General features: G+C 44.5%; 1 protein-coding gene across 1 annotated transcript in view; it reads left to right on the top strand.

Moving 5' to 3' along the window:
* Positions 1 to 16,606, top strand: part of LOC138570297 (cocaine esterase-like) — a 955,042-nt gene that overhangs the window by 138,012 nt on the left and 800,424 nt on the right. The window contains exon 4 of the mRNA XM_069649071.1: positions 657 to 790. Within this exon, the coding sequence (XP_069505172.1) occupies positions 657 to 790 (134 nt within the window). The remainder of the gene's footprint in view (positions 1 to 656; positions 791 to 16,606) is intronic.

Below are 16,606 nucleotides of genomic sequence, written 5' to 3'. Positions count from 1 at the left end.
AAAGGTAAATTCTCTAACTTCTATCACAAAGTGGATCTTTTTGCAGAATGTAGATTACCAAACAGTACCACTATGGTACACTGCCAGCCCTCCCAAATGGTCTTTCCTAGATTCCCTAATTAACATGAATACACCTCAGGCTCCTCGAAGGCATGCTGTGATCAGATTGAACCTCCACCTGGTGCACCTGGTGAGGGGCAAACATCACTGTGTCATGAGACACCAGGCAGCAGGATTACACACCCTGCACGCCAAATCCCTTCCTGTATCTTGATAACTCTCCATCTCCATTGATTCTCGTTTCTGGGTTGGTGGCATTCCAAGCCATATGTTTCAATGATCCCTCTTCCATGTTTTCTCTATCTCTGATATTTCTGAGTAGAGTAGTTGCACAGGTCACAATTATTGCATGGTCCACGCTTTACTCCTCTCTGGTGTCAAGTCAAGGAAACACCATCTCTTTGTCTTTAGGTCCAATGTCTGGGGTAGCGGGGATGCACGGTGTGTATCGTTCCATGCCTGTGCCTGCATGATCTTTAGTGAGGTTGTGGTGCTCTTTGTCACACCTAACACATATGCATGTTTTGTTCAGGGTGATGTGCGTCCATCAGGTTCAGTTACATACTCATAGTCTGCGTTCTGTGTCTCACACTCAGGTGATGGTGTGGATCCATGGTGGAGGACTGACCACAGGAACTGGCTCCATGGTTCAAGGATCGGCATTAGCGGCCTATGAACATGTGATCGTGGTGTGCATCCAGTACCGACTGGGGCCACTGGGATTCTTCAGGTGAAGTATTGCAGGCAATTACTGTGAACATTATCAAGAGCATTGTGGGTAATCAGAGGGTAAACACGGGCCACCATGCACACGCCACTTCTTACTCTGTAGGATGGTTATGCAAGTTGTACAGATGCTGGGCTTACATTGGACTTATGTGTGCACCCATTCTGAAAATGAGTACTATGCTCTATACATTTGGCATGACTTTGAGGTGCTCATCCAGGAATACTGTGGTGGTCTCCCTCCCCCGCAAGTACCCAAGGCCTTGTACCCTTCTTGTATCACTTCAGTAGTTATAGGGGGCCCCTTTTTTCCAATGTACATTTTTTAACAGGTGGGAACACCCCCTGGTTGACCTTATTCCCGCCCCCTTTTGATATGGGGTTGATTTCTTTTTGATATGGAATTTGATATCAATACATTTTTTATATCAAAATGTTTCAATATCAAAGGTTATATAGATTTGATATCAGTTTTATATAAATGGCTATATAAAGTGTGTTTGTGTATACAGTTTGCTAAAACGTTTACATCAAAAGGATATAAAGTGTATATGTTTTTTTTTTTTATGAGAGTGTGTGCGCTGTTGCTTCGTAGAGGGCAAAGTGAGTTGTGAGGAGTTAGATGGTGAGTGTTAGGGTTTGGTGGCATGGCGATGACGTGGGCGTGGATGGTGCTGTGTGTGTGAGGGTTTGATAGAGATTGAATATAAAGCAAGGCAGATTGAGTGACATCACGCAGTGCTAAGAGTTTTATGAATATATATTGTGCTAAATGAAGTCACAACTTCATAGGGGTTTTGGAGAGTTTGAATATAATTCTAGGGGGATCGCTGACATGATTTTATAGGGATTCAATAGAAAAAGGAGGGTTTTAGGCACGCCATTGTTGGGGGTGCGGCAGGGGCAGACATACCCAGGCATGTATGTTTGTAAGCACCATGTATCAATTGAAAATAGAAGCTGGTAAAAACAAGTCTAATGGTCTAGCACCAATGGGAAATGTCAGTGTGTGGACAGCACGGTCACAATTGTGCGCTTCTGTTTAAAAAAAATGATTAGTAGAACCTTATAGAACCCTTGCTATAGTTAAATGGGCCTGTAAAACATGTGTGCTGTTTTAAACACGGGCATGTTTGTTTTTTAGAGCGAAATGGGTTTATATTTGAAACAAGGCTTTGTGTGTGTGTGGGTGTGTGTATGTGTGTGAGTTAGATGTATGTCCTTCTATAAAGCTTGCAGCAGTCTAAACAAATTCAATACATGAGGATAGCCAGCTCTGAAAAAATGTTTGCTACACTCGCAAGCAATACAGTTGTGTAGCTGGCAGGGGTTACACATACAGACACACACAGATTAGGAGATTTAAAACTGTTAACAAAATAAAAATATATAATATTTCCCCATTTCTTGACCACGGCCAAAATCAAAGGCCTATGCGCGGCTGCGGGCAGTGCATTTCCCTCATTTAGAAAAGAAAAAAGCTCCAAGTGTTTTGTAAAAGGCTTAATTAAATGCATTTGTGCTGAGCTGAAAGACAGCCCACTGCCCCCACAATGTTTGAGCTTAGAAGACAGGGGACAGCCCGTGGATCTGGGCTCTTTTTATGCCCAGGGGGTTTGACCAAGTATTTTAATTAGGTGTGACAAAATGACACTGTCAGGAGACACAGGGCTGAGTATCGCAGGCTCACACAATTAAAAAAGATAATATTAAACATTTAAAATGATGGGGCATTCATAATAATGCTCCAGGTCCTTGCACTGCACATCTCCTGATAAATCCAGAAGTTTAAATAATTAGAAATAATACCACACAGCAAATCCTTAAACACCTCCTACCGTAGTTCTCCAGTGTCAGCTTTCTCAAGGAAATACTATCAGATCAAGGTTCAAATTTTATGATCAAGTTTATGTCAGAAGCCAAAGAGCTACTTCATATTACCACCCTATGAACCTCTGTATACCATCCCCAAACAGAAGGCTTGGAAGATAGATTCAACAAAACCCTAAAATTAATCTTGAGAAAATTGGTAGGCAAAGAGTGGGACCGAATGATCCTGTGGGCACTATTTGCAGTGAGGAAAACCCCACAGGCCTTTTCCCCTTTGAACTACTTTATGGCAGAGATCCCCAAAATATCCTGGACATGGTCCGGGAAACATGGGAAGAATGAGAAGAGGCACCCATTCCCATCTCACAAACCACTTCCCAAATGCGAGAACATGTGAGACTTGTTAGAGATCTAGTCAGCACTCATATGAAAAAAGCCCATAGCCAAAAAATAGCCAATTACGATAAGAAAGTATCTCAACCAGACAGAAAACAGAAGGTCCATTTATGTCAATCTCTTGAAAGAGTGGAAAGAGAACCCGTCAGCCAACCATGCCAAAATACCATCTTGTTTGGTTCCAGAAGATATAGACAACCTGGAACTAATTCCTCCAGAGCTATCTATTCAACAACAAGAAGATCTAAAAGATGTAGTCACATCTTTGCTGGATGTATTTTCAGAAAAACCAGGAAGAATCAAAGGCACCTACCACTATATTAGAACACCCAAAGGAAAAGTGGTTCATTTAAAACTCCCCGAGCCCCTGTAAAAAGATAGTGGTTGAGAAATTAAACAAACTGTTGCAAGCTCATATCATCGAGCCTTTTTCATGTCCATGGTCCTCCCATATCATATTGGTCACTAAACGTGACTTTTCCTGGAGGTTTTGTATACATTTCCATCAATTTAATTCAATTTCCGACTTCGATGCCTATCCCATGCCACACATCAATGATTTAATAGATAAACTCAGAGCAGACACCTTTCTATCCACCTTGGTTTTGACAAAAAGGGTACTGGCAGGTCCCAGTATATGGACCAGATAAGGAAAAGACAGTGTTTTAAATGCCCATAGGACTGTTTCAATTTAAAGTCCTCCCTTTCGGTTTACACGGCACACCAGCCAACGCCTAATGGATAAAATCTTATGACCCGATTCTGTGGGGCTTATATTGACGATATTGCCATTTATAGTAAGATCTGGGGCAACCACCTTTTTCACCTCCACACTATCATGAGAGTCCTCAGAGAGGCTGGCCTGGCTGCTAATCCATCCAAATGCAGACTGACCAAGTCAGCCGTGAAATATCTCGTCTTCTTTGCAGGGAATGGGAACATACAGCCTCAACATGAGACAGTGAAAGCCGTAGATACACCCACACCCACAACTAAGAGAGATCCTAGAGCCTTTCTAGAGTTAATAGGATATTACTGTAGGTGTATCCCACACTTTTAGGACAAAACAGCTAAGCTGACAGATAAACTCAAGAACACCAAACCCCAGAAACTTCATTGGTCTGACGAGGATGATATATGTTATAAACATTAAAGCAAACTCTGTGACAGAGCCCGATCCTGAAGGTAGTAGATTTCTCTAAGGATTTTGTATTGCAAATGGACGCCTCTTTTACAGGGTTAGGAGCAGTCGTATGTCAATTTTGCGACGGATTGGAACACCCTATCTTCTTTACAAGTCACAAGCTATTCCCACATGAACAAAATTACTCTGTACTGGAATTAGAGGCCCTGGCCATCAAGTGGGCCACTAGCCACCTTAGATATGATCTTTTGGGAAGAAAGTTCACAGTAATCCCAGACCATTCTCCCCTAGCTTCAATTGGCCAATGCAAAGAACCCAACCCACGTGTCATTTAATGGTTTCTAGACCTGCAGCCCTACTGCTTCACGGTGGAACACCGAAAAGGAAAAGACCAGGGGAATGTAGATTTCCTGTCCTGGTTCCCCTGTGAAGCAGATGCGGATACATCGCATGGAGGAAGGGTATGTGAGAAACCTGAAAGTGTCCCACTCGCTAGTCATCGGGCATCTGTCATCCAGGTGGCCAGGACACGGCCATTGCTATTGGATCTAGTTCCTTGGGGGTGGACCAGTGGGGGAGGATCATCTGGATGGGGGGTCTTCGAGGAGTGGAACTGAGACGCCGACGGGCGAGACGCAGTACCCATTTCCTGTAACACCTTTTCCCCATCCTACCACATAGGATATTCAGAAGCTCAACCCCCCACCCCTTTTCCGACATGAATACTCTCTTACACACTGACAGACAACAGACTAACACCAGAGCCATTTACCTGACATGTCCAAGGTCAGACAGAGTCAGGCAATGGACAGAAACCACACACACCTGACAGCCCTTTACCTTCCCCCACAGGGATAAAAGGCGGAGTACGAGAGCACACTACGAGCAAGTCAAACCACACGAGGAAGCAGCTATTCCGGACCAGCAGTTCAAACAGAGATGAAAGGCGGTGAGACCCAAAAGGACGACAAGCAGGGAAGTGCCCTTTCCCTTTTCAACCCAGTCCCGCGAAGCCTCCGCAAAAGGAAACATAAGACAGGGATTTACAGCTGGCATGTGGGGTAACAGATGTCAATGGTACACGGGGCCTCCCACATTGATAACCCATGTGGGGAGGCACGCTTACTACGGTGGTTGAGTCCCTGACTCCAGAAGCAAGACAAGCCAACAGGCTCAGCACAGTCGGTGAGTCGGAGAAAGCTGATAGCAAACCAGACTGTGTTGAGACCAAGGATGTGAAGGGCAACGTTGTATGAACTTGTGAACAAAGAGCTTGTGTGTGAAAGTGAAGGGCCAGCGGCAGAGTGGTCTGGCGCTACGTGGGCGCTCATTTGAAGGACTCCGACTGGTCCCATTTGTTAAAACTACAAGTACCAGAAGGCCTTAGGAGAGGCCGGTGTGAGGAGTCAGAGGCGTCATACAAGGGTTTAGTCAAACCCCTTGTACATTCTAAAGTCTCGGACACAGTGACAAGGAGAACCAAAGAGAAGTGGATCCTGCATTAAGAGAAAGCAAAGTGAACTGTGTTTCTGGCATATGTGAACCCGGCTGAGGGATGCCTGCGAGTTGAAGTGATGAGTAATACACCCGTGAACATTGTGTCGACAAGAGTGAACCCTGGTAAGGGTTGTCCACCCTGACTTATCATTTTGAGAACAATTCTTTCTTTTCTGGTGAACATTATCCCACACTATTTTGTAATTTAGCGGTAAGGATTGGCAAAGTTTTTTAGTATAGGCCCTTTTTCTTTGACAAGACGCCACTAGGACTGCCTTATTATTATTTGATGGTCGTAGCTTGCTCCCATCTTAGATTTAGGCTTAGATTAGACATTTTTCTCACCCATTCATACAGTTCAATAAACACCCTTGAACTGTGATCGCTTGTGTCTGTCTTAGCGGTTGCCAACATGAGTTCCTTACAGGCACCCAGTAAGCAGGACCAACCTCTGGGGAATTAGAAGCTAGCACATACATGCTGCGAATTGAACTTCCACTGCAGCAGCCAGTAAGCAGGAGCAACCTCTGGGGAACTAGGAGCTATCACATAACATGCACCCAGTAAGCAGGAGCAACCTCCGAGGAACTAGGAGCTAGCCCATATCATGCTGCGAATTGAGTTTACACTGTGGCACCCAGTAAGCAGGAGCAACCTCCAGCGAACTAGGAGCTAGCACATATCATGCACCCAGTAAGCAGGAGCAACCTCTGGGGAACTAGGAGCTAACATATAACATGCACCCAGTAAGCAGGAGCAACCTCTGGGGAACTAGGAGATAGCACATAACATGCTGCGAATTGTACTTCCACTGCAGCACCCAGTAAGCAGGAGGAACCCCTGGGGAATGAGGAGCTAGCACATAACATGCACCTAGTAAGCAGTAGCAACCTCTGGGGAACTAGGAGCTAGCAGATAACATGCTACAAATAGAACATCCACTGCAGCACCCAGTAAGCAGGAGCAACCGCTGGGGAACTAGGAGCTAGCACATAACATGCTGCGAATTGAACTTCCACTGCAGCACCCTGTAAGCAGGAGCAACCTCTAGTGAACTAGGAGCTAGCACATAACATGCTGCAAATTGAACTTCCACTGCAGCACCCTGTAAGCAGGAGCAGCCTCTAGTGAACTAGGAGCTAGCACATAACATGCTGCAAATTGAACTTCCACTGCAGCAGCCAGTAAGCAGGAGCAACCTCTGGCGAAATAGGAGCTATCACATAACATGCACCCAGTAAGCAGGAGCAACCTCCGAGGAACTAGGAGCTAGCCCATATCATGCTGCGAATTGAACTCACACTGTGGCACCCAGTAAGCAGGAGCAACCTCCAGCGAACTAGGAGCTAGCATATATCATGCACACAGTAAGCAGGAGCAACCTCTGGGGAACTAGGAGCTAGCATATAATATGCACCCAGTAAGCAGGAGCAACCTCTGGGGAACTAGGAGCTAGCCCATATCATGCTGCGAATTGAACTCACACTGTGGCACCCTGTAAGCAGGAGCAGCCTCTAGTGAACTAGGAGCTAGCACATAACATGCACCCAGTAAGCAGGAGCAACCTCCGAGGAACTAGGAGCTAGCCCATATCATGCTGCGAATTGAACTCACACTGTGGCACCCAGTAAGCAGGAGCAACCTCCAGCGAACTAGAAGCTAGCACATATCATGCACCCAGTAAGCAGGAGCAACCTCTGGGGAACTAGGAGCTAGCATATAATATGCACACAGTAAGCAGAAGCAACCTCTGGGGAACTAGGAGATAGCACATAACATGCTGTGAATTGAACTTCCACTGCAACACCCAGTAAGCAGGAGCAACCCTTGGGGAATGAGGAGCTAGCACATAACATGCACCTAGTAAGCAGGAGCAACCTCTGGGGAACTAGGAGCTAGCACATAACATGCTGCAAATTGAACTTCCACTGCAGCACCCTGTAAGCAGGAGCAACCTCTGGCGAGCTAGGAGCTATCACATAACATGCACCCAGTAAGCAGGAGCAACCTCCGAGGAACTAGGAGCTAGCCCATATCATGCTGCGAATTGAACTTACACTCCGCCACCCAGTAAGCAGGAGCAACCTCCAGCGAACTTGGAGCTAGCGCATATCATGCATCCAGTAAGCAGGAGCAACCTCTGGGGAACTAGGAGCTAGCATATAACATGCACCCAGTAAGCAGGAGCAACCTCTGGGGAACTAGGAGCTAGCACATAACATGCTGCGAATTAAACTTCCACTGCAGCCCCCAGTAAGCAGGACCAACCTCCGGCGAACTAGGAGCTAGCACATAACATGCACCCAGTAAGCAGGAGCAACCTCTGGGGAACTAGGAGCTAGCACAAAACATGCTGCGAATTGAACTTCCACTGCAGCACCCAGTAAGCAGGAGCAACCTCCAGCGAACTAGGAGCTAGCACATATCATGCACCCAGTAAGCAGGGGCAACCTCTGGGGAACTAGGAGCTAGCACATAACATGCACCCAGTAAGCAGGAGCAACCACCAGCGAACTAGGAGCTAGCACATATCATGCACCCAGTAAGCAGGGCCAACCTCTGGGGAACTAGGAGCTAGCACAAAACATGCTGCGAATTGAACTTCCACTGCAGCACCCAGTAAGCAGGAGCAACCTCCAGCGAACTAGGAGCTAGCACATATCATGCACCCAATAAGCAGGGGCAACCTCTGGGGAACTAGGAGCTAGCACATAACATGCACCCAGTAAGCAGGAGCAACCTCTGGGGAACTAGGAGCTAGCATATAACATGCTACAAATTGAACTTCCACTGTAAATGCAAGGGATACTTTTTTGTACCTTCTACACAGCCCATTATGCTTTGGTATTAAGTGTAAATATCTTTTTATATTCATCAAATAGAAAAAAGACCGATTTAGAAAGACTGCTCTCCGACCACACAGAGCAGTCTTTCTAAATGATGTATGTGTGTTTATGGGGTAGGAGTATGTTTTTTTTTTTTTTTGTTTTTTTTTTCTGTAGTTTATTAATAAACTTTTTGAAATACACAATTCCTTAATCAATTCCTTAATCAAATAAGAAAAAAACAAAAGGACGACAGTTCCTGTATCCAGCCCACAGTCTTATACATCGAGCATGTCAATAAAGTTTATCACCGAGCAAGTTAGATTGACAGAACTCCCACTCAGGATTCTGAACCACCAGTCCTCCATGTTTCCATTTTTCGGTGCATATTTGCTCAGATGTATCGATCTTATCGCACTCAATTTGGGACAACCGATCACCAAATGTTTTATGGTTTCGATTTCCTTTAGACAAAATCTGCACCAGTTATCACTGATCAATGGATCTTTTCGTCTTAATAAAACTTCTTTTGTTCGTAACGCATTCATTCGTAAATGAAGAAAACGGTCACGGTGATGTCTTGAGGGAAACTGAACAAGATATTTCAGCATCATATTTATTTTGTTAGTAGTTGGCCCTAATTTAGGCGCCAACGCCATGATTTCCAGACACTCCATGTTTCGTACCCAGGCACATTCTTTTAGTTTTTTCTTTGCAGGTTGGGGCCATTTTATCAGTGTTTCTTTACTTATTTTGGCTGCTCGCATGATGTCATGAATTTTCGTGGACCAGATGGCTAAGATCTGCTTCGGTGGTCGCACGTCATCTATCGCCAAGATCTCGTAGGCAGGTTCTTTCTTCATTATTGTCATCTTTCTCAGTAGTGCTAGTGATTTCCAAATTACTGTTGTGTATAGGGCATCCAAGGCAAGTTCATGCCTTATTACTGAGATTGGAAAACAATTTGGTAGCTTCAAGACGCGTCGCCAGAAATGGCCTTCCAGTTTTGCCCACAATTTGTAGTCAAGATTCCAACCAGCTTCTGTTCCATAGGTAACACACGGAATTACTTTTTGCAAATAGAATAGACGGATCGGAGTTAGGGAAAATTTGCCGAAAAGGTTGTGGATTCTTGTTCCTTGGATAGCCAAAATGTTCATGCGGCAGCCTACATTCCTTGACCAGCTCTTCTCACATATCGAAGCGGATATCATTATACCTAGATATCTGATTTCCATTACTTCCTCAAGTTTCGTGTTTCCAATTTGCCACGTGAAAGAATTTTTCTTTGTTCCTTTCTGCGTTCCAATTTTCATGATTTTTGTTTTTGTCGTATTTATACTCAAATGATTTGAGTTCATGTATTGATGTAGTTTATGTAATAGACGTTGAAGGCCAATCTGCGTGGTGTCTGCTAAGATTATATCATCCGCATATACTAAGCAGTTTAGGTGAGATCCGTTTAGTTTCGGCGGGAAGCAACGCACATCCTTCAATGCTGATGGAATATCCGCAATGAATAGCTTAAACAAGCATGCTGCAATAGGACAGCCCTGTTTTACACCTCTTTGGGTCTTCATTTTCTCCGACAAAATCCCGGCTTCATTCAGTCTTATCTGAATGGACGTGTCCGTATGCAATGCAATGATGGGAAACAGAATCTCATCGGGACAATTCCAATTGTTTAATTTTGCCCACAGGGTTTCCCGATCAATGCAATCGAATGCTTGATGAAGATCAATGAATGCTATAAACAGCTGTGTTTTCTTTTCTATAGTGTTCAACTTGAGTAAGTTTAACAGGGTCAGGTTGTTTTCTGTGCCAACGCCTTTTGTGAAACCAGTTTGTCTGGGATCTGTGATTCCTCTTGTGTCAGCCCACTTAGTTAGTTTTTTTTGCAGAAAGTTCGCAAACACTTTGCCGATGGTATCTAATAGGGCGATCGGGCGATAGTTTGCCGGATCAGCTCGATCGCCCTTCTTGAATATAGGAACTATAATTGCAGATGTCCACGAAGCCGGTATTTCTCTGTGCTTTTTGATATTGGCAAATAAAATCTCAATCAATTTCGCCCATTCCAGTTTGTGTTGTTTAAGCATGACATTAGAAATGCCATCAGGGCCAGCGGCTCGAGAGTTATTCAGTTTTTCAATGGCAGATAGAATATCATCCCTAGCTTCAGTGCAGTCCCAGTTTACAGACCTTAGGTCTCGCTGTTTAGCATCTGTTTCAACGTCTCCTGCAAAGACCTTATTGAAGTGTTTGTCCCACTCTGCCTCTGTGACCACGTTTGCCATTCTGGTCGCTTGGTTGGCCGTGCAGTTATTCAGAATTTGCCAAATGTCTCTGCATTTGTGAGATTTCAACATAGTCAACATGACTTCTCCCCTTTCTTGGTCGCGTTGGAACTTAAATGCTTTAGACCAGTTACGATATGTTTGTGTCCTTTTTTTTATCAAGTTGGCACTGTTAGTACCACCTTGTGCTTTCAACTTGCATATGTCACGTTTTAGACGCTTTTTTTCTTCGTTTACTCTTGTGCTCCATTCGTGGGTATGTTTTTTCTCAGAGTTTTTCTTACACAAGTTCGGTAGGCTTTTCAAAGGTAACAGCGACACGTAATCCACATTGCAGAGGGACAAAGGGTCTACTGCATCTAGTTTCGCCGTAAGACTGGATATCTGAGCAATAGATAATCATAGCCTGTTTTTTCCGTTATTTACTTCCAGGGCTTGAGTCGATGCTGACTTTTTGGTTCCTGCTGTTATCCTCAGATGTAATACCAATGGATCATGATCACTGTTTTTAGTGGAAATTACATTCAGTTCATGAATTAGGTTCCAAGCATGTTTTGAGACCCATATGTAGTCCAGTAACTTTGCAGTGCCCATATTCTGCCACGTATTTTTGGGTGGCCTGTCGCCATCAGTTTGACCATTCACCATGTCACAATCATAAGCTTCCATGATATTGTCCCAGATGATCCTTCTCTCCTGATTTAAGGGACTGTTGGAACGGCTTTTGGATATTCGCGCGCCCTTCTCATTAAACCAGGTCAAGTTCATATCGCCACATATTATAAGTATGGTGTTGTTCTTCTTATGCATGTACTTTTCCAACAGGTTTATTACCGTGACTGTAAATCTCTTAGTGGTAATCATCGCCGGATTCCAGTATACATTTAGTACTAGAAGTTGTTGCGGCCTTTTCCCATCACAACCTTTTTGTTGCAACAACGTACATTGCACAAACAAATTTGGGTTTTCGCTTTTGAGCACCTTCCAATCACATCCGATTTTCATCATAGTTATCAAGCCGGAAAAAGGGCGTCCGTGTGGATTTTTCCCTGCAGGATTCAGCATTGTGACATAGACTTCTTTCACTGGCGAGCTTCTTAGCCATGTTTCCTGTAAACAGATTATAAGATTATCATTCAACTCAATCGAAAGCTTTCATAGAGATGACAAAAGCCTCTCGTGTTCCAAGAGACCAAGGAAATCGATTTCTGTTCTTTAACAAGGGCCAGCTACTTGGAACCTTCCCCATATTTGTTGAATTTCCCAGAGTAATGCAGAGGCAATTCAATTCTCAGTTGTTTTCTTAATTCATTCCTCCGTTGTTCTTGAGGAGGCACTTTATATCCAGACCTATTTGACGGATTCTTTACATCCAATGGTCTATGACTTACCGAGTCAGACGGGACTTCCCTTATTTCAAAGCCAAACTGCAGTATTTCATCCTTTGCTGCCAGGATTACCTTACGTACTGCGTTGGAAGATATGTGAAGATATACTTTGTCTGCATATTTCTCGGACATGTATTCAATGATAGCATATCATTAGTCGTCACAGTTCTCAGTGCCGGCACCGAGTGTAAAAGGCGCATTACATTCCTTCTGTTCAAATTCACATCAGGATCGTCTTTGTGGATGTTCGTAATTGCGATTCGTGGGTTTCTTTCAGCCAGAGACTCATGGTCCCTTGATCTGCTCTTCTCTACCTCGTTTGATCTTTGTCCGGCTGTACATTTAGGATTTAAGCTTCTCATATTAATAGTGCTGCCACGTTTGCCTTGTATGGATGAACCCTCATTTGACAATTTAGGTATTGTTCGTGCGTCAATCATGTCGCCTCTGGACATTTTTTGGTTTCCACAAACCGACTGGGCCCGGTGCACGAAGTCCTTAGAGCCAAATTTAGATTTTAGAATCCAAGGGTTTCCCGACCTTTTTTCCTTAGACGTGAATGATTCATTTCGGTCAGAATTAAGGGACTCATTTGTTTCCAGGCTGCTCGTCGAGCTGTTTGAAACATTTGGGTTAATTTTCTCGCCGTCATCCTCTATTGAATACGTGGATAAGTTGCAAAGATCGATGGATGAAGTTCTAGCTAGGCTTTCCGCTTCTTCCAATTCTAATCTCTGACGTTTTTTTGGGTTTCCCTTTTCATCTGCAACTTCTGCAACAACTTTACTTGTTCTTTCAATCCCTTTAGAAAGCATTGGTACATTCTTTTTTTGGATTCTTGAAAAGAGATTCGGTTTGGCAGGTGACGTCAGATTGCGTATGAATTTTCTTGCTTTGCTGGCTTGTTGACGAGGTTCGCAATGATTTTTCTTTTCTTTTCGTTTCTTCGGAGTGTTACTAGTGGCCGTCATCTTTTTGAGTATCTCGATGTTTTCTTTCCCTATAGTTGGGTTTTTTCCCAGACCATTGAAATTTTTTGCGGCTCCATTGAAAATCCCGAAAGATGAACTTGGTCGGGTTTGGTTGGCACATTTATTGGTGTCTTGGGTCTTAGACTCGAGCTCCGACACTCCTGGCTTGAGTTTAGAAGACATAGATGCTGGCTCTGCAGTCCCTGTTATTTCTGCCGCGTCGTTGGGCACGACTGACTCCTTCGACCTTAATTCCATTGTGTCGGAGTAAGATGTTCCAGTGGTTTCTTTTTCTTTAGGAATCGGTATTGTGGGGACAATTGACTGCGTTGTCTTTGTGCATTCATTGGCCAGTAAATCTATGGATATTTTTTTTTTTTTTTCTGATGACACCGGGGCAATAATTTCAAGATCACCAATCTCTGTTAGACGCATCAGTCTCATTAGTGTGGTTGATTGCTTTAAGCAGGCAGCAATCGATGTTATCAAGTCTTTCTTTTCCTGATTTTCCTTTGCCATACCTTCGTTTACTTGCTTTTGCATCTGTATCAGCGCCATTTTTTCAGTTTCAAGATTGTTTTGCAACTGTACAATAAGATGTTCTTGTTTGGCTAATTTTTCCACAATGTGGGAAAGCAACCCTCCATTTGATTGAAGCGCCTCATGTAAGTTTTCGTATAGTTTGGTGAAAGGTAGTAAGGCAACCGACGATGCGGCTAGCACATTATTATGTATTTGAAGGGCAGCGGCAGTCGATAAGTTTGATTTAAAAGCTGCCGCTGCATCACTATCTGTGTTTCCATCAGATGGAATCAACAGGTCCTTTTTCTTCTTGTCCCTGGTTTTCAGGTCCCGCCTTTTTATTAATCATAGGGTTGAAGTTTGTCTGGGTCCTCGGGGTCGAACAAGTAGATACAGTCTTCATCTGCGAATTTTGATGGTTACTGTAAACACTGTCCCCCCCTAAGGCCTCAAGCCGTGAGAGTCTACTTTTGTGATAGCTTGCGACTTCATCTGCATTTCTCTGCACCTCTCTTGGCACATGATGAAACAATTGTGGAGGAGAAACCATTATGACATTGTAGGGGCCGACGGGGCGTGACTTCATGTTATGATTATCAGGGGGCTCCATTTCAGTTCTTAAGGAGCCTATAGACAAGCGTTCTTTCATCGTTTCAAAGTCAACTTTCAGGCGTTCCGCGAGTCTAGCTTCACGCCCTGCTAGATCTAACACCTGAGTCGAATTTATGTAGTTCGCCTCCATTGAATCTGAGCTGTATTTTTTCCATTTAAGGGAGTTGCATGCAGGGGAGTTTAGCAACTCAGCAATAGCGCATCTCTCTTTCCGAATTGCTTTGGCTTTGTTCAAGTTATTCGCAATTTCAGCACTTGATCTTGACATGATTTTCCGGTTATCTGAGATGTCTTTGGTCGGTGATCGACCAGATCTCTCTTTCTCAAGGTCGGTGTGTTCACTGCTCATTTCCGCCTCAAATTGTTGGTTGTCGCGCTTATTCACAGGGCTCTTGAATTCGGGCATTGAAGCATCAACGGAGACCAGCACCATTTCTCTCTCGTGCTCAATGAGTTCGAGGTCCGTCACGTCGCACTCATGCAACGGCCTTTCCCTTATTTCTTCAATCGCATGATAAGAGGCGTTCATAAGGGGGGCAAGATCGTTTCTCTTCAATTCAGTGTGATCACTGATTATAGTGGTTACACGAGCTTCAGCGTGCAGGATTTCCTCCAGGCCGACCACAGGGTCAGGCAGTGCTGCCAGGGACAAATCTTTCGCTAACTGTTTAGACGGAGGAGTTGCACCCGCTTCGAGGTCTAATGGTAGCACTGTGGGATCACTCGCTAGTTCAGGTGCTAGTTCGGGTGCTGAAGACAGACCCCGTGGTATAAAGGTACAGAGATTATAGGAAGTACTACTCATGCTGCCGGACATCGGAGGTTTAGAATGCGAGTGTGGGCTCGGTGGATTTGTTGAGCGGGAGACGCTCGCACACAGGCAAGGAGGTATTTTGCCCTCAGTATGTAACCCGCTCAGCCTCTGCTGTTCCCATTCATAACCCTCTGAGGATCCTTCTGACAACCCCTCTTTAATCATACAGTCTCTCTGAGAGGAAGTATCAGTCAATAAATTGGATTCTGGAGAGTCAGCCACTTCCATAGGCCCAAGCTCATCCAGACATAATGACTGGGTGCCTTCCACTCTAAATGAATCCAGCTTTCCATTGGCTTGCAATGTTTGTCTAGTCATGGCACGGGTCAAGGGCCCTAGCTCTGCCATAGTGTCAGCGTTCTTACCTTCTCTCCGGCAAGGCACCTACCGCTCGGGGGTCAGCCTCAACTTCAGCCGCGGACTGCCGCAGACTTAACTCTGCCCGAACTCTGCGCTCCAGGCGAGTTTTTAAAGGAGGTTGGGCTTCTTTTTCTTAAAGGAATAGTAATCCAAGGCACAAAACCTCCGAATCGCTGAGTGAAGCTGCAGCTCCTCACAACAACCGACCGCACCAGCGACTGCCGCAGACTGAACTCTGCCCGTACTCCGCGCGCGCTCTGCGCTCCAGGCGAGTTTTTAAAGGAGGTTGGGCTTCTTTTTCTTAAAGGAATAGTAATCCAAGGCACAAAACCTCCGAATCGCTGAGTGTAGCTGCAGCTCCTCACAACAACCGACCGCACCAGTGACTGCCGCAGACTGAACTCTGCCCGAACTCCGCGAGTATGTTTGGGTGGGAGAGGTAGCAGCGGCTGAGGAAGGGGGGTTCAGGGGTGAAACCCCCCAACTTCAATGACATCCCACCTGCGAGGCAAAGGAATGGGATTTTTTCACTTTTTGTGGACAGCCGAAAATCGACTGGAAAAAACAGTCTTTTTGGTAGACGGCCTACCAAAAGTGGAAATATCACATAGAACCCATGCTTTAGATAGCTGATGTGGCTCTATAATCCTTTACACAAAAACAATCAGGGAATTTGATTAGGAGTAACACATGGCCTTAAGTGTTAGTTAAGGTAACTGTTTTAACACACAAAAACACTTTGGGGAAAAGACGTTTCTTGAAATGTTGTTTCTTTTGACAATTAATGTGTAAACTACCCTAAGCGGAAGAACACACTTTTCCTGTGTGGGGTGCTTGTCCCTAGGTAGGAGGTGGTGAACCGCCTATCTAATAGGGAAAGAAAAGGAGAGCTATCCCGACATCTACAAGGTGTGCTCAACAAGTATGTCTCTTGGTGAGTAAACGAATATTAATCACATGGCTGAACCGCATCTACTTTTATTGCGTCAACATTTCAAGGAGGAACCGTTTCCATAGGGCACCAGGGCCCTATATTGCTTTTATTGACCTTCCAGGAAGTGTTTCAATGGTATTTTGTAAATCTGGTGGTGAGTTATGGTTAAGCCCAAACAATATAGGAAATCTTTCAAAATATTTACAAAAGATCATGAAAGATCCTGTGTG

Source organism: Ambystoma mexicanum, chromosome 2q (genome assembly GCF_040938575.1).
Source record: "Ambystoma mexicanum isolate Mex_15411 chromosome 2q, UKY_AmexF1_1, whole genome shotgun sequence".
NCBI lineage: Eukaryota > Metazoa > Chordata > Amphibia > Caudata > Ambystomatidae > Ambystoma > Ambystoma mexicanum.
The sequence above is the reverse complement of the archived record's forward strand: the minus strand, read 5'-3'. Positions and strand labels throughout refer to the sequence as shown.